Source organism: Papilio xuthus, unplaced genomic scaffold (genome assembly GCF_000836235.2).
Source record: "Papilio xuthus unplaced genomic scaffold, Pxut_1.1 DF824655.1, whole genome shotgun sequence".
NCBI lineage: Eukaryota > Metazoa > Arthropoda > Insecta > Lepidoptera > Papilionidae > Papilio > Papilio xuthus.
The window spans coordinates 5,020,815-5,043,305 of NW_013533994.1; the positions used below are offsets into that span (position 1 = coordinate 5,020,815).

Genomic DNA, 22,491 nt, shown 5'->3' on the forward strand with positions numbered 1-22,491 from the left:
GCCGGACGCCAAGCACTCCGATAGCAGGGACAGCGTCTCCTCCTTGAGGACCGGTACGACATGGGCGAGAACCCGCCCAGGGACGCCGTCCGGGCCCGGGGCGCGGTTCTTCAGCCTGAGCCTTAGAATCGCAGCCTCCAGCTCGGCCTCGGAAACGGGCGGGACTTCCTCGCCCGCTGCGGCCGGTCTCCAAGGATCCGGCGCCGCCATCCTTGGCGGCACCCACTCCTCCCTCGCCGGGAAGAGAGAGCCGACCACCTGCTCTGTAAGGAGGGGCTCGAGGGACCTGGTTAGTGGGGGAGCCCATGGTCGGAGCTTTTGGCTCACGACCTTGTATGGGCGTCCCCACGGGTCCTGGTTTAGGCTCTCGAGCCACTCCTTCCAGGCCTCCTCCTTGATGTGTTGAATACATTACCTTATTTTTAATAGTAACAAAGAATTTATGTTTTAAAAATGTTACATTTACAATTAATTACTTAATTTAAAAATATATTTGTTTATTAAATTATTTTTTTTTTAATTTAAAACGTAATTTGGAAAGCAGTTTACGTCTGGTATTGCAAAAATATTCACATTCTATGCCACACAATATTTTTTTCTAGAATATAGACAAACTGTTTTAATTCACTCAGCTTATTTCAAAGCTTCGCATACCACAGATTTACGTCAAAGCGTGTGATAGTCTGAAGAATTATGATCGGCATTTTGTGGGTAGTTTGGGGGTACGGTCATGTCGGATTTATGGAATATTTGACTAACGGCTTTTTGTTGAACGACGTTTTACGTAATATTGATTGTTAATAAAAGCATTATTTACGCACATACCACTTTTAGTAATAGGTAGTTACTAGAAATTATCTCTTTGGTCAATTTTAATATAGCAAATAGAAGCAATTATCGATGTTCCTATTTTCTTCCTGCAATGCGGTAACGTATTCAAGCAGATTAAGCCGACCTTTTTTGAGTCAAATATTCTATACTCTACAATTTTTGAGTGTCTGAATTATTGCTTATATATTTTTCTATAGAAGATATTTTGACAGTTGTCAATGTCGAATATTTTACGAAAGATTTCGATCTACGTAACCAAGTCAAGTTTAATTCGTTTGATAAGTTTCCTTTTTAAAAAACAATAATTTTAAATATCCAATAAATATTTATTTCAGTTATCAATCTATTCGTTACCCTTATTATTATAAACATGGGCACCTTACAGTATGACGAACCAAAATCCAACCAATTTGCGAGCTGGGATACAGGCATCACACCTACAACATCGATTGATTTAGAAAAACCTCCAATCGAACAAAATTCCAACCTACTCACAATTATACAAAAGGTAATTGACCCTGACAATTATAATAACACGATTGGAAATGTTGATGTGACGTTTTAAAGCCAAATGAACCAAGAGAGTACCAAAGCAATCAAGAGAGGTGAAACAAAAACTCCGTCATCTATTTCGGCTAATACAAGGGCACATACGGGAACCATCAAGCTTAGTCCAAAGAGGATTATGCTAAGCGCTTGACCAATACAAATCCCGATGAACCATATAGCGATTAATACGCATGCATTTATGTATTTTGGGCTCTACATCTTATGTTATTTTCCCAGGATGAGGTACTAACCAATCGCCCCATTATACCAGCCACGATATATGAAAAACTGGCGTTTTATCGCGCATACGTTTCTTCACCAAGTAAAACCCAAATAATATGTACGCAGCAGGCTCAGTTTAACAAGTATATACATTTTCTATTTTCTTTTTTAAATCCTTCTCTAAGATGATCATCTCTGAGGTGATCTTGTCTACTATAATTGTAAATCTTGATGGGAAATACCAACTTGTTTCATGTGAAAAAATATTGGTTGAAACTAATTAATCATTGCTTTCAGATACTTATGGTTCCACGTGTTGAACGTCTTCTGCAAAAGCTTGCCCAACACTTATATCTATATGTTCTTAAGTTCCTACGTGCCTGACCATCATTTGTTTCTATCGAAGATGGTACCGCTTGCTTATGGTACAAGTTTCAAAAGATTTTGCAGCAATATTAGCACGGATGTTCTACTTGGTGAAATACCATGATCATTCAGAAGACAGAAGTGGAAGCATTTCCACATTTCATCGGTGAAGTGTCCTCTTCCCATTCACATCATTCCATTATTCGGACCGAATATAAAGGAAAAGTAGAATTTACCAAAGAGAAAAGGGAAATAAATCTTGTCTCTACATTCTCTCCCCTGACCATTAATGAAGGCAACTCCTCTGCAACTTTTTAAAGTATAGCAGAACTTTACGGGCAGGGTCACTTCACTATTTTGGCTACAAGTCGTAGCCTCTTTTTTATAAGAGATGGATGCAAACGAGCGGGAACACTGAGGTGATCAACGATGCCCTTGGAAATCCACAACACCGGACAGTTGCTGACCTTACGAAAGGGATAACCTCGCTTCTAGAAGGACCCTAAGACGTGCTGGTTTCCCGTTCCAAAACGCTGTTACTCTTTTTCCACCAAATAATATAAAAAATGTTTAACAACTTTGAATAAGCCTTAGAAAGTAAATTTGTTTTTGTTGTTACGTTGATGTTGTTATGTTTGTTTTTTTATTACTTATAGGATCAAACTGGGCATTTCTAGCGGCCAGTATAATTTATTTAGTCTTATACACCGATACAGTGGTTCTTCTTTTGGATTATATAGTATGTGGTATATTTTTCAAAAATCCTTGGAACAGGTATGTTTTTTATGTTTTCCTAAACAATTAATAGAAAATCTGTATACGATACCGAAAAAAATATACATTTCTCAAGCGAATGACCAATTTATAAAATTTTTGTCTATCTTTCTGTGTGTCTGGCCGTCTTATTGCCAAGTCCGTGTTTGTTGGAGGTAATCTGCATAACAGATTGACCTATTTCGATGGGACTTTTACTAAAAGATAGCTGGGGTAGGCAGGAATAACATACGCCAATAATTATTCTTTTTAAATGGTACAAATTTAATTTAAGGATTACGGTAGTTGCAGTGAACGGTGTCGTTTCTTATTGTTTTAAAAACTAACACGTCTTATAAATTCCAGTTTACTATGTAATTTTACTACACAGATGTTCTTCAGAATATGTAAGAATCGGTGAATATGTCGCTCAATGCTTGGACGTGGAGAACTTTTATCAAATAACAAAAAACGAAACGTTGGTCTTTCAAAATGGCATCTATCTATCAAACAGAAATGTATCATTTCAGTTGGCTCCTATTATATATTATAGGTGAATTATATAATTCATTAATTAATTATTAAATCAAGCAATTAATTAATTAATTAATTCATCAATTCTTTAATTAATAAATCAATTATTTAATTAATTAATATAAAATTTTAATATCTTTCCAGACACCGATATGTGGACATATCAAATACGAGCCTTTATTTCTTATTTCTTTGGATCACTGCCGTATTTAACTACAAGCAATTGTACAATAGACGTATTTGGAAAGTAAGTCTTTTTCAGTAATTTCACTGCGAAGTTCCAACGTATTTCCGTAAAATGCCATGAAATCTTGTCACAGTAACATACAAATGTGTAAAATGATATCTTTTATGGTAACAGTTAACTTTACGATATCGATCCTAGTGGGTAGTGAATTTAATTCTCTGGCTGGATAAATATATAATTAAGAAAATTTGTGATGTCTGTTTAAAATTTTTTAATCAATGATTTTATTGTAATATAAATCACATTATGCTCTCCTTCACCTTATTATTTTTATTATATTAAATTTCAAGTTATTTCGTTATTGCTTTCAGATGATTCACAACGTACAAATAATTCTAACTGTATTATACATAATAACTTTTGGTCATTTTATGATTACATATTTTGAAACCGATCTCAAGGTCATACCAATACATTTTGATGAATACGTCCAAATTATTTGGGTATGTCATTGTTTTAAGCATTTAGTTACGAATGTAAATTATTATTTTTTAGTGAAACAAAATATTAGCAGATTTTCTTTGTAAATTTACCATTCCAACTAAGCTCTTTTACCATTCCAACTAAGCTCTATGCTTGTGCTAGAATATGATTCACGACAATAGTCGAATGTCGGGATTCGAAACCCCGACCTCGTGATCGGAATTCCGCACCCTTAACCATTAGGCTATTAACGTTTAGTCTATACATATATACATATAAATAAAATTGAAATGTCTGTTTGTAATTATTCAAACTTTCGTGAGACATTATAATAATATTATATAAAAACGGCTTAAATACTTACTTATGTTTGTACTATACGGTACATACACCGAAATATTTTTTTTACAATTTTTGTCTGTCTGTTTGTTCTAATCTCTGAAATGGCTGGACCGATCTTGACGGGACTTTTACGTAATAAGAAGTAACCTAGACTTCGTTTATTTTAGAAAAATAAAGTAATGTCGTAATGTCTAATACCGCGCGAAGCTCAAATACAGTAAATCAGCAGACGCAGCGGTTAAATAAATACATAATATTCCAGGCTGCTGATACGGATGTTTTGTCTGAATCAATGACCGCACCGCCGATTGTGCACGTGTTGACGTCACGAAGTACTACAAAAGTATGCTTTTCAAATAACGACCCAAGGTCATCGACGCTCTGCGCAGTGCTTTCCCCCCGCATCCCGCTACACTCCCCGACACATATAATTGTGTTCTGTGCAGCAACTCGCGGTTTAGAGCCGACAAGATATCTAAAAAATATTAAATTCAAAAGATTATCTTCCTAATCTTATAAAAGCGAAAGTTGTCTCTTTTGCAATTATTCCTTTTTACCACTTATGCCAAAGCGAGTGCTCACTTATTATTAGCTCATACTTTGTTCAGTTTTTTTTAATCACGCGTACAAGTCGCAGGCAACAGCACATCTTAGTAATAATTGCGTTTTTATGATTATCTTTATATATATAATTCTTCTGTGAATGTGTATGTCACTGAACTTCTCTCAAACGAATGGACCGATTTTGATGAAATTTTTTGTGTGTGTTCAAGGGGATCTGGGAATGGTTTAGATTCAAAATTTTGTCCGCTGGACAATGTTTTTTTAATTAATTTTTAATTTATTAGTAGTTGTTGATTTTGGAATGTTTTACATTGGATCCGACAGACGGCGCTACCATCGCAGTGTCAAATTTTAAATAATATTCGAATTAAAGACGTGTAGACAGGACAACGTCTGTCGGGTCCGCTAGTTATTTTATATATTCTAAGCTATAATTATATATTTAATTCCAGATTAATCCGGATCGCGATAGCATTGCAATGATCATTTCTAATTCCATTTACTACTTGTTCAGAGGTTTACTAGGTTATAGACTAAAAATACATTGTGAAAATATGGTGAAATCTCCAATATTTTTAACAGAATTTAGTAAGTTTTTTTATTTGGCTATCACGAAACAACAATTAAAATCACCATGCCTGTGTACGAATTAAAATCGCCGAGTCTCGAAGATTTATGTCACTTTGTGTACGAAGACCCTAAGATACCTTTTAGAAACCTCTGTTTCCTATAAGAGTCAAGAATTGTTTCTTTTCTTATACGTATTTAATTTCAGATCCGAATTCGTATCTATTTTTATGGCCAATATATTTTTCCGCATTTTACTTGGGAAATTTTTACACACTATTGTATTTTACATTGAGTTTCTTAATGGAATATTTAACAATAGTATGTAACTTTTAGTTTGTAATTGTTTAACGATTTTTTTTATATCAGTAGTTAAATTAACTTTAATATTTTGCCTGCAAATTTCAGATAATAACAATGCAATGTCTGATTGAGATTATAGTATATGAATGGGGATGGGCTAAGAGAGTAATGGTGTCTATTGCTTTGTGCGTATTGGGAATTCTGTACAATTATTTCACTTTTTTTGCTGTAAGTACATGATTTTTTGATGAGCGTCGTGATGAGCGTCGGTGGCTCAGGGGTCAAGCACTTGACTTGCAATCTGCAAGACCTAGGTTCGAATCACGCCATGTACCAATGTGTTTATCGATTTTCCGATTTACATATGTACATTTGTCCAACGTTCTTACGGTGAAGGAAAACATCGTGATGCAACCTGCACATATCTGAGAAGAAATTCAAAGATGTGTGAAGTCAACCAACACGCACTTGGCCAGCGTGGTTGATTATGGCCTAATCACCCTTAACTTAGGGTAGGCTCCGAGCCCCTCGGTGGGGACCTACAGTAAGCTGATCATGATGATATGACGATGACATGATTTTTACGCGGACGAAGGATTGTCTACTATGAAGGGTAACGGGAAAAGTCTAATACAACCTCAAACCTGTATGGAGGAAGTTTGCTGGACCTAAGTATTCGTGGCAAGCGAATTTAATTTACTGTTACATCGTGGCCTTCTGCAACTTAACTTCTTGACTAATTTTAAAAACTAACTTCAGTCCTTGCAGTGTCATATACTCAGTGAGGCTATTTAGATTTTTTTTTAATAACATGTATGCGTATATTTTTTTCTAGCTTCGCATTTTGCTGTACATGTACAGTATTAGCTTGGTGACCCTATTTGAAGTATTATTTCTCTACTGCTTATATCCCCTTGGTCGTTTGGTGGACGATATTACTTTCTTCCATGGTGTGTCGCCTACAAAATTTAGAATTATAAATTTCCGTATAGTACCTGTTTATTACATGGTGAGTGAATCTTAGTAATATTATATGTTAATGTTTGGATAGAAGGATGGATGGATGATTAAGGTAACTCCAGAACGGCCGCATGGATCTCGCTGAAATTTGACACAGATGTAAAACATTGTTTGGAAAAACACAGAGGCTAATTACGTTTTTAATTCCGCTCTAATGGAGGAGCGTATGAATAACTTTATGACTCAATGTAGGTTCTCTAAGCGTTCTTAAACAGTTGGATAGATTTTTATAAAGTTGTGATAGGTTATTAAGATATACCAGAGATGTGTGCCATAAATGTAGATAACATGGTATTTTAACACAAAATACTAATACCAAGACAAAATTAATTCTTTTTTTTTTCAGATAAAAATGTATGAAATGTTTAAGGGATTTTTTCACGTTTTTAGATCTTCTGAATTTGGAAAATACTTGACGTTTTTTGAACTAATATTATACGCAATGTCAGCTCCTTTCATATTAGGAGCGATATACATAACATTTTTATATGTGTGTGTAAAGCAGAAGGTATGTTGTATTTTAATCTTAAAGTAATGCCAAAACACTAATACAGAAACATACTGTTATCCTTCTCATTCTTATTATAACAGTGATAGAGCCCGCTTTAACATCTTCGCACGAATTGGCCCGGCTCGCCCGGTGAAATACCACGACCACACAGAAGACAGACGTTAAGTGGAAGCAATTCCGCGTTTCGTCTGATGAGTGTGCGTCCCGGAGACCTAATTTAGTCCTCTTTCCCTTCCCACCCTTTTTCTTATAAGGAAATGATGCGAAGTGGAAGTGGACTTTCCGGATGAGATGATGCATGAAAAGGGAAGATATTTTCTTTCTGTGCATCATCTCCTCCGTCGATTAAAGGTAGGCAACGCATATGCAATTGCGTATGTCTATGGGCAACGGTCACTTCGCTATTTCAGCGATTTCAGGTGGCCGCTCGCTCGTTTGCCACCTTTTGATATAAAAAAAAATTGAGACGACAATAAGTTTCACACAGTTGTAACAGTGGAAACAAAATAATAATAATATTTATTTCTTCTTTATTAAGCTTTGTTTAATTTTTCAGAGTTTTAAATCCTTGATTAAACCTCTACCAGAATGGGGTCCAAGTAATCTTTTTATCAGGCAACTAAGAAAGCTATATGATTCTCGATATGTAAGTTATATGTAGCAAAGTTGTAAAAAAAAAGTTCAGTATATGAGGGACATAAAAACCTAATAAATATATAAACCAGAATAATGTCAAATTTCCTCTATAACATATCATTCATCCATTTCACTGTTACATTATTGCAAATATATTGAAAAAAAAATTAAGTTAATTTAAATTCATATCGTATTTTTTTCCTAAAATATTTGTGATGTGTTTTATTGTATCATCATCATCATCATCATCATCTTCAGCCTATATTCGTCCACTGCTGGCCGTGTTTTATCGTATACGTATTTATATGTATATCTTTCAGTACGTTGGATCTCAGGCACCAAGAAAACTAAGTCGTTATTTGATTCAACAGACGAGCTTAGACTCGTATCGATTGGATATTCAATACGATAACTACGTTCGGAAATCAACATTAAATTTGTCCGAGGTAAAGAGTGAAGACGAGAAAAAACGTAAATAAAAATCTAGAAACTGTTTTATGTCATTATATTTTAAATCGTAAAACCTTCTTTATTCGACTTATAGATCATAGATATTCATATTATATAAATAATAAAAACGTTATAACAAAAAAACATAACCATATTTTTTTTTATTTTTCCTATATTCATTTTAGATGTGTCGTATTATATTCCAGCAACAATTTACGGTAATTTCGATATTGATACAAAATATACTTTGTTGTTCTACTAGTGATTATTTGGTTATTTACACAGAACATTGCATAATGTTTCGTAAGTATAAAATTAAACATTTACGGATATAGTAACTGAAATCTTCCTTTATGTATCTTCAGCTCATTGGAAACAATTTTCCCTAACATAACGTGTGTTGGGTGCGTAAAAGATATATAAACAAGATAATTTAAAATTATGAACAAGTGTAGCATAACGTGCTTATGTTTTGTTGAATTGTTAAGGGCCGGCCTTAACTGTTACACCTCACATTAACTTCAAAATTGCGCAAGTTCAGTGGGCCTTAAGAATTTGTTACCCTTTTTTTGCAGTATTTCTACACTGAATTTGACTTTGTATTCATATACAGCTATATTTAAAACGCGGATTAGCCATGTCTACGACAAAAGAAAAGCTATGCACAGCTGGATACGTGTAGGAATTGATTGTTAGTTTCTGAGATCAAGAACTGTATAAAAAACATATAGTCATCCTTATCAATTATATTTGATAAAACAGAGATAACAATATGTTTTAAACGGAGATTTTAGTCTCAGACACCCTTGACTCATTAATACATTTTATAACATGTAATCAAAGTTCACAGACAGTTTCGTTATAACCTATTCACCGCTGCGTGGAAATTTTATGTTGCTCTTTTGTATATTATGAATGTCGCGGTGAAAAATTATAATGTAAAGGTGACTTAATATTTATGCCCTCATTCGTACGAACTACGAGATATGAGTCTTCATATAATATTTACTCATTTCAAGTGTCTTCCATTCGAGTAAAAATATTTTAGGAAAATATAAAGGCTTTTATGTCTTCTACACCCCGCTGCGTATATATTCTTTAGCCTTATATCATTCTTATTGTCCCTATTATGAGTTATTATTTAAAGTATCATTTTATATAATTAAATGTTAAGTTCAGTGCGTAAAGATAGCAAGGCTTACTTAAAATCGCGGCACGGTAGTATTAGCGTAAGCAACTTCCAAAACATTGAAGATCGTGCAGTGGAAGCAATTCCGCGTTTCGTCTGATGAGTGTACGTCCGGAGGCCTAACTTAGTCCTCTTTCCCTTCCCACCCTTTTTATTATAAGGAAAGATTGGGAAGTAGAACTGGACTTTTCGGATGAGAGGATGCATGGAAAGGGAAAATATTTGCTTTCTGTGCATTTTCTCCTCCTTCGATTAAAGGTACGCATATGCAATTGCGTATGTCTTTGGTAAACGTTCACTTCGCTATTTCAGCGATTTCAGGTGGCCGCTAGCTCGATTGCCACCTTATGGAATAAAAAAAAGATGGATTAAATACTAGTCATAAAAGTTCACTATGAATATATTTTAAAAGGTACTAATTTATTCAAAAAGAACTTTTCGGTACGTTTTTGGAAGATTTCCAAAAGGTCTTCATTCCAGTTCGATTACATGCTATTCTTTTTCAAACTGTTGACTTCCAAAAGTAAAGTGGATATTTTCTTTATCGTTTTAAGAATTTTTATTCTATTAAATTAAAGATTGAATAAAAGACATTAATTTTCATCATTTCATAAAAAAATATTGAGATTGTTTTTAAAATCAAACTGCAAATACTCGCAAATGTATTTCGTAATAAAGTAACATGGCAGGGACCGCTTTTTATTGCCAAGTCATGACCCCTCTACACGACCTCGTTGAGAATTCCACTTAATATTGGGGTCAACCCCTCTATGAATATATTTCATAAACATATCGTAACAAATGAAAAGCGATTTGCTCTGGAACGTATATTCGCTTTTGTTTTGTTGACAAAATATTATGTTGCCCATAACGCATCTGCAATTGCGTATGTCTATGGACAGCGGTCGCATCGCTATCTCCGCAAATCAGGCGGTAGATTGCTTGTTTGCCACTTTACAAAGTAAGTAATAATCAAAAAGTAAGTGAAGATTTTTATGTGAAATTCTAGTCTAGTATGCGCTAATTCCGAGCATAGGTACTTTTCAATGGCATTGAGTTGTTGAGAGAATTAAAAAAAACTTGGTAAGAACCATATTTGTTGTTCCAGACTGTGGTCTAAATCTGTGCCAAATTTAAAGGAGATCCGTTTAGCGCTTCTGGAGATACCTTGTGAAAAACATCCATCTAAACATTCGTATTTATAATATTATTAAGATATTTTCTTAACTATGAAACTATATCTCGCCTGATATAATCTATTACTTCAATTACTTGATGCAAATTTTCAGGTCAGTGCGCTTAATGGGAATCACGACCTCAATACATATGTAATGCATCGGAATGAAGATATTATGTGCAAAGCGTTTGTTTGTCTTTCGCAGTTCACGCTGAATTAATGACTTATCAGGAAAATAAGGGATACATAAGCTTAAAGCTTTAAATAAATACATTTTGATGCGAAATAATCATTGTATGATTTTAAAAATGTCGTCGAGTCAAAATTAGTATAAGATTTTTTGGCGTACTTTACTTTTTTTTTTAATTTTTAATAAATTTGTCGATGTCGACACAATGGTGATTGTCGCAAATACTCGTGCCAGGCTGTTTTCTTTCGTTCAGACCTCTTTTGTTTTAACCGCGAAGCATTATTTTTAATTATAAAACATTCCTAATTTAAATTTTCATTGTGATTCAAAACATGCGCACGTCATTTGTTCCTCTTTCTCTTTCTCCTCTTAATGTTGTTTCACGTATCGTGATAACAAATTCCCGCGTCGCTTTCCCGGACGTTGATTGAATCTACACATTCATTCGATCGAGTCGAATCGTTTTCTCGAGCACTATTTCCCTCCTATTAGTCAAAACGAATAATGTTTGTCTTTGCCTCATACAACAAAGCGAGGAATTGCTAAATTAGTCACGGTTTTGTTCTTAAAGTAATGTTTTTCTTTATCATTTTTTTGCTTTGTAAGACTTTCTTTATTATTATAGCTATTTCGGATCGGGTTGAAGTACTTATTCTCCATTCTATTTTTTTCATTTCTACCAAATTTTCTAGATTGTTTACGAGTACTTTTAAACATGGCGAAGCTGATGCAAAGGGGAAATTTTCCCAGGTTAGTTGTCCAATGGCTACGTTACATTAGAATCCAGGACTTCATACTTCACAGTCCGTCCCCTAATTCTAATCTATTGGAATTCAACGTTAAAATTAAGATTAGTAATAAATCAACAATTAAAATAGCAATTACTGAATTGCAAAAAACCCAAAGCAAGTCCAGACGAGTGTGATCGACCTTAGTGTACGTGCGATTCTACTAATTCGAAACTAAGAGTCAAATACATTTTACGACCCTTAGCTACCAGATCGAGAATTGAATAGACAATTTGCAATTTGTAAATGTCATTGAAAATTGAGTTAATTTGAAATAAGCAATGGAATTTTAAACACCAACCAACATTATAACAAATTCAAACCTATTATTAGTCACTGCTTAGTTTTCCTCGGTCATAGTATTTAACAAAATTAATTATATTTTCAGATATGTAATTTTTTTCACCTCATATTTAGCTACCGAGATAACCTACATCTTAATAATATTACATAAGAATAATTTAATCGTTTTGGACTAACATAAAAAATTAAATCACGAACTTTCAACTTTCCCTTGATAACTATCTCCCTACAGAAAAAGTTCCAGTAATTATAAAAAGATGTTCAAAGACCACTGGAGTTAAGTCTAAGCGTGACTGTCGTATTTGTATTAAAATATAATGTCTCTGTTTTGTTCATATAGAATGAGCAGGACGGTAATATGTTTCCATACAAATGAAAACCCAGATCGGTATTGTCGTAGATAGAGATCTTTATCTGTAGATTTAAGAGGACATTAGCTCCACGCTTCGTGCCGCTGTCCATTCTCATCGTTTTAAGCACAAAGTTTAATGATTCGTTTCAATGAGTCTTTAAAAGTAATGTCTTAGGGTCTATTGTAGACAATATATTGCTTGTGAAGACACTGAAATTTTAGATATTGCACATTAAATATTAATCTTTTCATTCTCCGTCTAACGAGATATAACAATGGTAGAGCCCGCTTTAACATCTTCGCACGAATTGTCCCAGCTCGCCCGGTGAAATACCACGACCACACAGAAGACAGGCGTGAAGTGGAAGCTATTCCGCGTTTCGTCTGATGAGTGTGCGTCCCAGAGGCCTAATTTAGTCCACTTTCCCTTCGCACCCTTTTTCTTATAAGGAAAGAATGCGAAGTGGAAGTGGAATTTCCGGATGAGAGGATGCATGGAAAGGTAAGATATTTTCTTTTTGTGCATCATCTCCTCCGTCGATTAAAGGTAGGCAACGCTTATGCAATTGCATATGTCTATGGGCAACGGTCACTTCGCTATTTCAGCGATTTCAGGTGGCCGCTCGCTCGTTTGCCACCTTTTGATATAAAAAAAAGAGATGGTGCAGAGATTAAAAATGTCTGTGAAGTTATATAAATTCAACATAAACGTAACGTAGAGTAGGTTCATTTATAACATTAAATATGAGTTATTTCTTAAGAAAATATTAATTTAAGTCAATATATAATATATTCTGATGAATTCTATGAAAGTAATTAATATATGCCAGAAGGATAAGGCCTTGGAAACTAAATTATCGAAGAGCGGGGCGAGGCGATGTAAATAATAATACTACTCCGCTCCCGTTCGTTTCCTGCGCGTTTCTGTATTTAGCTATACTTTGGATTACACCGCCCGTAGTGCTGCCCGCTAGTCGCAAATGATCTACCCGCAGCCTATTTCCTTTCGACAGGTCGATTTCTCTTTCTATTTATATAAATTTTGACAGCTCATCTTTTGATAGATATAAACAATTTAATTAACCTCATTACTCTGTTATTTCATCAACTTCCAAAATATAATACTTAATTAACGTAATTTACAAATGAAATTTGAGTTAATTAACTCGCAACATGTAATTACGAATAATTTCGTTTAAAGAGGAAAATTTATGAGTACTTTTATGGGGATTATGCGAATATTTTTCTCTAACTCCCAAAACTGTAGCACTGTGATATTCCATTGCCAATTCACTTGTATCACAATATGTTTCTGGAATAAAAATGTATACAAAAGTTTTGAAAACTATTTACTAATGCTTTGTAATCATAATTAGTAGCAACAAGACACTTTTCGCTAAACTTAAAGTAACCAACCGTTTCCACTGTGGAAACACATGTTCAAAAACATATTGTTATCTCCATAAATTTGAAGACAATTAAGAAATAGAATGTTTGATTAGTATGTCGGTAATATTTGGGGAACAGTGGTAGACGTCAGTAATATCTGTTGCACGAAGGGCTCGACCAGTGCAATACCACGACCACACAAAAGACAGGCGTCAAGTGGAATGAAATGCGCGTTTCGTCTGTGTGTCTGTTTGGGCATTTCCGTTTTATTTTATCATCTAGATGTCAGAGAATGGATCTTACATGTGAATAAATAATGTTTTAAACTATTTAATTAACTTTGTTTACGATTAAATTAATAAAATGAACTTAAAATTTTCTGAGGTTATTAGCTAAAGTAGTAAAGAGATTGTTTGATTTAGTACAGACATACGACTATTTGTTAAAAGATTATAGATTTGTCCTGTTGCGACTAGACGCATTGCTTCTTTGTTAGTAGTTCAGTCCATGTAGTAGGCTCTATGTCTTCAGATTCACAGACTTTCAAGGCGTGGTTAGCGCTATTTGCGCATACATTACAAAACAAAACCGAAAAGTAATTCGCGCGGTGCCCCCAAAGCTATTTACTTCAGCGCAGAGTTTCCGTAAGGTCGTTTATTAAAGGAAAATAGAGCCCGGTTGTGAAGGGAGCGTTAGTCATTTATATTCCGTCGTTTGTGGTTTGAAAAAACTCTCTGATATCGCTGTAGACACACCTTGCTACGATATATTTGGTGGCATTTCCATCCTTGATATACGCCTACATGTTTTATTTTTATTTTTACTGAACTGACACGAAAAGTTGCTTCAAATTTAAAAACTTAATGTTACAAAAGTGCTTACTTTTAGACATTATTAATTACAATAATTTGGCGCATGACGTGCTTTCGTTACAAAGTCTAATGTCAGAATGAATCTGTGAGGACAAACGTCGACATTTTAGTAAGGCCAGTATTGAGACAACACGGGCTCGAGTCCGGATTTTCTTCCTAACATTACAAATTTAATATTTAATAGAGCAAGTTTATAAATAGTAGACGTTGTCTGGTAGTAATTTGATCATAATTTTCACTATATTTAAAGACATTCCTAAAAGTTTTTCGTCAGCGGAATTCCATTTTTAAAAATAAACCAAAAGTTATTTGTTTTGTATTATTCAATTATCATTTCAATCGTTAATACCCAATGACAGGGATCATGTTGAAATTAATTAGTTTTGTAAATCTGATGAAGCCGGATAAGAACATAAAATTATACGCACGCGAATCGTTCGATTGAATTTAAATTCTTCAAATAATATTTTATAATGATACGAGTGCGGTATATCAATAATTTTGGATTGAAAAATGAAAATGAAAAATTATTTATTGCTTAAACAAAAATGGTACATACTAACATTTGTGCCGGTACTTGTACCATTTAAACATCCATAATGGGCTTGTGATTGAAAATCCCGCTCTTCCGTGTCACATAAACAGTATCAATGGTACCTTCTTAATATATATATTATATAAAAACAAATTATTATTTTTAACAAACAAAACAAAATACAAAGAGTTAACTAACTAATAAAAATAAAAATGACAATAAACTAATCATTAATTACTAAATTAAAAAGTAAAAATGAGCAGAAATTATGAAAAATAACAGAAAAACACATTTGTGTAATTTAATATTTGTGCAGTATAGGTCTATTGATTGTATGAATGTGTGTGTGTGTGTGTGTTTGGATTGCGTCACTTAAACAGTTTTCGGGAGTAAAATATAATTTTTTGTACCCGTGACTTTATCCGCGTAATTAAAAAATCTTGTAACAAATATAGCTTATATTATCTGTGGTAATTTAGCTTTCTGATGGCTAAATAATATTTGAAATTTGTTTAATAATTTTTATATTTATTGATTACGATTTAAAAATACAAATCTCTATTAGAAATACGTTATGTGTCTTTGCACTAATTAAAAATGTCAGATTTTAAAAATAAATATTTTTTCCAACAAAATTGTTTTCAACTTTATGTGTATCCCATAATTAGCGTGCATAATTTTCACTTTAATCGTTCCTGCATTTACTAAAATCAATTGACTGTTTCATTTCGTGAAACTTTTCGTATAAGTAGTAGTTTAAACATGTATTTCAGAGACAAGAGTCTTATTATTCTGTTGGCAAACTTAAAATTTAATGCCGCAAGCGCGCTATATAACTTTGTAAAACATAATCATAAACACGACTCGTTTAAAGTCATTATTTAAATTTAGTGTACTGCATTGTGGAGAAATGTGGAAGCGACGTGCCACATTCTTGTCAGGGAATTTATGTTTAAGAGTAACGTAAAGTCTTGCTTAGATTCATTTTTGTGTTTTAATAATAGACGGCAAACGAGCCACCGTAACGCAAACAAAATGTACATCGATTTTACTAATGGAGAGTGAAGTTGGGAAAGAAATGAATTCAGTTAAAAATGAATGAGTAAATTATCAGAGCTGTTAATTCTTTAAACTATAGCCCTAGTTGTGGTATTTTTCGTTCGAAGCTATAAAAAAATTTGATAAAATAAGAACTTAAAATATGAAGAGATATAAAGACATAGCTGCATTCTGTTCTTAGTATTTATACGACCTTTTGTGATCCAGTATGTCTATATATTTAAGCTTGAAGACTTCTAACCCTTTGTCTGCATAGATATATTATATATCCGCTATAAATTTAAAGTATAATTCTAGACTTCAGCTGTAGTATATAATCATATTTGTATAAATCAACTTGAGCAAAATATTATAAATAAAAAAGTCCATCTAAAATATGTGGAAGTTTTTTTTTTTATTTTGACACTTTTCAAGTTTAATTTCCCAGTACAGTAATACTATGCACCAGACAATTGCCGTACCATTTTGAACTTGATGGATTTAAATAAAGAACACATTCACGTTTTAGTAATATTTCTCACGTTCTAATTTAAATTTAAATTTTGTTTGTTTCATTGAAAATTCTATTTTTTTTAATTTAATGGCAGTCAAAAACAACATGTATTTGTGATCCACGTTTATTCCTAAATTATAATAAAACCTTCTATATGTATTCTATAAGTCTTTGAATGTTTCTGCCTCAAAAAATTACAATTACGAAGATAAGTTTTGTTTATATGTTTCAACGTTGCATTAATAAATTGCATTCAATAAGTTATTACCAAAGTGACAAAGTATTTTTAAGTAAAATAGAATTTTAAAAGAACGCCTTACAACCAATATTTCAGGGACGTCAGCTGCAATACTTAACCATTTCTCTCACACTCAGAGTGACAGTATAAAAATTACTATCGTTCTATTTCACAATCACTCATTGTTTATCACATTTTAGTGTCGAGTTCAGATGAAATTTACAGATACTTGTATAGATTTTAAATAAAGGAAAAATTTCACGCCTCTCTTCTGTGTTCTCGTAGTATTTCACCAGGCGAGCTGACCAATTTGTGCTAGTAATTATAGACTAGCGGTCGCACGCCACTTCGTCAGCAAGGAATTTTAGAAAAGTAGCCTATAAGTATCGTCAAAATCAGTTCAGTCGTTTCGGAGATTACCCGGACCAAACGCGGCCTTGCGGACAGTTAGGCGGACAAAACAGACAAAAATTACTCGTTATCAGGAACTCGAATCACGCGTAATTTTTTTTTTGATAAAACTAAAAACATCATTGGAATGCAACGGACGTTCAATACAATATATTCAGTCAAATGTCTTTATTACTTTTTAGACCAGCCATTATTTATTGCGGTAGTACCAAGAACTCTTTCAACTGAAATATACATACAAAAGTAAAATCGAATAATTTTGACATTGGTTATCTAACCCTTAAATCAAAAACATCAGACGCAGCTTTAATAAAACGGAACTTCGTTGCTATATTTATTTTAATGGCGGGTTGAACTCTCCATGAAGATCCAATATTGAATAGTTTTTACAGTGCCGTCACGAAATGGTAATAAAAAACGCATGACATAACATGCTTGTTCAGAACATATTTTTTGACGCGTTTTATTGATAGTAACCGAGCTTTTAAAATGTTACGATGTGAGTCCAAAGCTCTTTTTTTTAAGGAAATTTTTGGTTTTAATTCCTAAAATGTATAATCTGTTTACTTAATATTGTCTATACTCTATACAAACTTAACACTGAAATTGTTACTATTGATCGATATAATATTGATTTTGGATAAAAGTACAAAGAATTACATTAACATAATTCTTAAGCTACTGATAAAAAAGCTATTTTAACCTTTATACTGTTAGGAAGAAAATCCGGCACTATGCCGGTGTGCCGCAGCCTTACTAAGATGTCGACGTTTATGTCACCTCACTATTAATTCTGACATTTGACTTTTTTAAAGAAAGCGCTCCATTCGCGCCAAAGGATTCTAATTAATAATGTCTAAAAATACTTACTTAAAATCTTTTATGGCGCGAAAATGCGTGACAATGTTAATCGGAGCTGTCCTAGACGGAATTTTATCGTTCATATCGATAAAATACTCAAGAAGGGCAGTATTAAGATCACCCAAAACCAAATTAGATGTATGCGTAGATGTATGAATGTAGAAGCAGCGAGAGCGGTGTGTCTAGTCCTCGCCAAATGGAGCTCCGTGGTCACAGCCTACCCCTCTGGGCAAAGCGCGTCATTATTTTAATGTACCTCATTAAAAATCCTTATTTTAACAATTCAGTAAAGTTTTATAAGTAGTCTAGTTTTCAGGAATAACAATAACATGTTTTAATTTATTTATAATATGATCAAAAAGTCTAGAAAAGCCTAATACAATAAATCAGGGAGGTTGTTAATGTAAATCCAATACAAGGCAGTACACCGCAAGGTTTTTAGTGGTCACTTTATAGGATGGAGCGCAGTTAAGCACGCCCCAAGGATTTATATTCAATTTGTGCGCAGTGATACGATTCCTGTTTAATCTGTACTGTAGTCGAGAACGTTTATATCCTATCCAGTGAAATGTTATTTGACGTTCACAGTGCAATTAAATCGAAGAAAATCGATCGGTCTAATGACGACAGTTTTTCGTACACTATTTTGTCTCTGTGTGTAAATTGAACAATCATTCAAGCTATTAAATAGGTCATAATCAACATCAGCTCACTACACGTCCCCATTGGGAGCTCGGAGTCTACCTTAAGTTAGAGATGATTAGGCCATAGTCAACCATGTTAGCCCAGTGTGGGTTGAATATTTTAGTATAACGTGATTTAAAAATTTACATCAAATTACAGGGATTCAAACAACAATAAATATGTAAGTACTGAAGAACATCCTCTTAAAATATTTGCTTATCTACAACACCAGTCCTCGGCAAATAAATTTAGTACTAACTTAATATGAACGATGTATGTATAGGCCCTTGTAAATAGTCGAACCTTCGGGAAGTACCCTCAAGGCGCTCGCATAATTTCCCGTCTACACACTGTATAAAGTATTAAGTGAAGCCATTTGAATGAATCGATTCACATAACCCCTACCACGTTTATACGATATTAGTTAATAAATAGTGAGTGTGTACTTCTCTTCTTCTTCTTCTCTTTTTATATAAAACTCTCTTCTCTATTTTGTATAAAATTATAATACAGTCGAGACATATATGTTCTACATCTAAGCCAAATTTCAGCAAGATCGTCCGAACATTTGCATTTATAATATAAGTAAGGTTATGAAGAAAACTACACACACAAATTAAATGTTCTATATCGTTTTGAATATTCGATGCCCACTCGAACATGGAAATTAAAAGTTCGAGTGATAACTTCGAAATCATTTCGACTTCAGGGTCAATTGTAGTGGCCGTGATTCAGTTTATAGACACGCGGGATTCGAGAGAGTTACGTTATTAACGAGGCAGCTTCATCGCGCCTGAGATACGATTCGACTCGATTGTATTGTGATATATCATTTCGATTTTCTCCTATCACGTAATCGACTGAAATAAATAAACTCACAGAGTAAATAAATAAACTAATTATAAAAAAAAAACTGTTCAAGGACTCAAATGCTTGGTTTTTACTGTTAAAAACAATGATTAATCTTTGATGGTGTCACTAATAAAGTTAAAAATGAATTTACACATTTCATTACTGGCTGGTTTTAAAGAATTAAAAAACAAAGTATTTACTTCTTCAATTTAAAGTTGAAGCTTTACACGAGAGTATTTTTGAAGCTTAAAAATATATATACATATAAAGTAAAAACGACGGATTGTAAATAATAAATAAGCAATTCCGCTTACGGGTTGTAAATTTTAAAGCGTCCTCGAAATTGAAAGGGAGCGCAATCGACCTATTTGTAAGCTCAATGTAATAAATAATATTATGTACATTATCCCAATTTAAATGTCATAATTAAAACAATATTTATACATAGTTGGTTTCTTTCATCTTTTAGGATGTTATTTATAAGCTTTAATTTAGTTTCACCTGTTACGATGTTTGTCATCAAATCTTAAAAATTAAATTTAAGCGGATTACTGAATGAGCTGAAATTTTGAATACATGTGTAAATCGTGTTACAATGCAATATTATGATTACATGGTGCTGATCTGATGATGGTGATGGAAGGCTTTAAATGACAGCACCTTATAGAGTTTGGGCTCGTTTCAATCATCTTGACAATTTTTTAATTTTTATCTATTTCAATTAATAAGAGCATAATAAAAGTTTGTTATTAAAACGTTTTTTTTTTGTTTTAATTATTTTAAATTAATTGCTATTGACAGCCTTATATTCTTAAGATATTTTTGGAGAAAGGTGGCAATTTTTCAATAAAATTACTTGTAACACAGCAGTGTTACGAATAGAAAACTCTAGTCCATGCTTTGTTAAATGCATTTAAATAATATAAAGTTACTATACAATATTAATTTAACACATAACTACGTAGTAGGAGGAAATAAGTTTTACGATGTTCCCCGCAGGCTGTATCGTAAAAGTAAACACTCTGTGAATATTAGTTGTAACTAAACATTAAATTTCATTTTACTGGACCATTCGTATTGCCTGGGAAAATTAAGTTACAGCTGTCGTAAACTTTTATTAAAGTAAAAATTGTTCTTGCCAAAGGCATTTATGAGACAAGTAAAACTTTGTCGTCCCTCTTAATTTAATCACTGAGTTTATTAAGATTCCTTACGTTTTATTAGAATTTAAAACATTCCTGATAAAGTATCTTGGTATGACATTAAATTTATATATCTACCGCAGGCTTGGAATTAAAAAAAATTATCTTAAGATTCTGTTTTACCTAGAACTATAATTAGTAATAATAACCATACTAATAATATGATAGTAAGTCATCATCGTCTAATCTTAATAACATTGTAACTGCGAAATTTGGATTGATAGATGGATAGATGTGTCTTTGAAAGTATCTGCAGAACGGCTGTATGGATCTCGCTGAAATTTGGCATAGATGTAGAACATAGCCTGGAAGAATACGTGGGCAACTTGGGAAGTTTATTTTTAATCCCGCAAAGACGGATTCGCGGGCTAAAGCTAGTAATTGAATATGGGCCATTATATTAAATCAAAAATGTTATTTAATTTATTTGGTAAGTAAAATTATTTTTATTGTTAATAAGCAAAATTAATTCCATGGCTTTTATTCTTTGCCAAGTTGTTGCGGGAAGTAAGATACTTGATTGAATAGCGTGATATATTTTAATTAAAAACAAACTGAGTTTGTTGTAACAAAGGTTGTATGGTATATTTCATAACAATTCTCTACCGCGCTTGCATTGTTGTCTCAAGCGATTTTCTACTCGAGTGTACATTCGGCGAAATCAAATTAAAAATTTCTCTTTGAGTATATTTTATTGTTTGCTAGATGACGTCAATATCTTTATATATACAATTCTTCTGTGAGTGTGTATGTCACTTAACTTCTCTCAAACGACTGGACCGATTTTGATGAAATTTTTTGTGTGTGTTCAAGGGGATCTGGGAATGGTTTAGATTCACAATTTTGTCCGCTGGACAATGTTTTTTTAATTAATTTTTAATTTATTAATAGTTGTTGATTTTGGAATGTTTTACATTGGATCCGACAGACGGCGCTACCATCGTTGTGTCAAATTTTAAATAATATTCGAATTAAAGACGTGTAGACAGGACAACGTCTGTCGGGTCTGCTAGTTGTGATATATTATTCAAATATTTTTTTTTTTAAATTTGACCAATGATAGTAATATAAAAAAGATCTAATACTGAAAAGAAAAATTATGCGTTTGGAAATGCTGGTCAGAAATTCTTTTTCATATTTTTAAAAAAAAAAGTGAACAGATAAAGGATACTTTACGCGGCATAACCCTTTATCTTTCAGTGACTTGTTCCCGCATTTATTCTTCAAAACAAAACAAAACCACAAAGTCATAATAGAAAATATGGTAACGATATGAAAATTTCACACGAACTGCAGCTATACTAGTTGTTCTAGAATCGTGTCTGCCAATGGTTTTAGGGCAAAGCTTTTCAATAAGAAGAAAATGTGTATTGCCGCGAGGTGGAAGTTTACGACTTAACCGCTTACACGACACTCTTATCGATTTATAGAAGAAATAAAAAGTCTTGATTATTGTTTATCAATAAAAAAAATAACAATTGATTGTGAAAATAAAAATATTTTTAAAATCTTGATAACTGGTCGATTTTTTGAATGATACAAACTATATTTTTAGAATAATTTAAAATCCTGATACCA

General features: G+C 33.1%; 1 protein-coding gene across 2 annotated transcripts; it reads left to right on the forward strand.

Moving 5' to 3' along the window:
• Positions 1-1,068: 1,068 nt before the first annotated feature.
• On the forward strand, positions 1,069-8,413 carry LOC106127554 (uncharacterized). 2 transcript variants are annotated; one of them, XM_013325657.1, is made up of 15 exons: positions 1,069-1,339; positions 1,618-1,745; positions 1,900-2,027; positions 2,625-2,742; positions 3,113-3,274; positions 3,400-3,502; positions 3,814-3,945; positions 4,530-4,610; positions 5,284-5,419; positions 5,607-5,719; positions 5,807-5,929; positions 6,537-6,710; positions 7,068-7,229; positions 7,789-7,878; positions 8,189-8,413. In XM_013325657.1, the coding sequence occupies exons 1-15, from the start codon at positions 1,202-1,204 to the stop codon at positions 8,345-8,347; spliced, it is 1,947 nt and encodes a 648-aa protein (XP_013181111.1). In that variant the 5' UTR covers positions 1,069-1,201; the 3' UTR covers positions 8,348-8,413. The 2 variants fall into 2 exon arrangements, with proteins under 2 accessions (XP_013181111.1, XP_013181112.1); XM_013325658.1 differs by lacking the exon at positions 1,618-1,745 and having other exon boundaries at positions 1,276-1,339.
• The last annotated feature ends 14,078 nt before the right edge of the window (positions 8,414-22,491 follow it).

Coding starts and splice junctions, on each gene's coding strand:
- LOC106127554 (XM_013325657.1), top strand. CDS start 1,202: ATGGGCACCTTACAGTATGACGAACCAAAATCCAACCAATTTGCGAGC. Junction 7,230..7,788: donor ATGTGTGTGTAAAGCAGAAG/GTATGTTGTATT, acceptor TTAATTTTTCAG/AGTTTTAAATCCTTGATTAA. Junction 7,879..8,188: donor AGCTATATGATTCTCGATAT/GTAAGTTATATG, acceptor TATATCTTTCAG/TACGTTGGATCTCAGGCACC.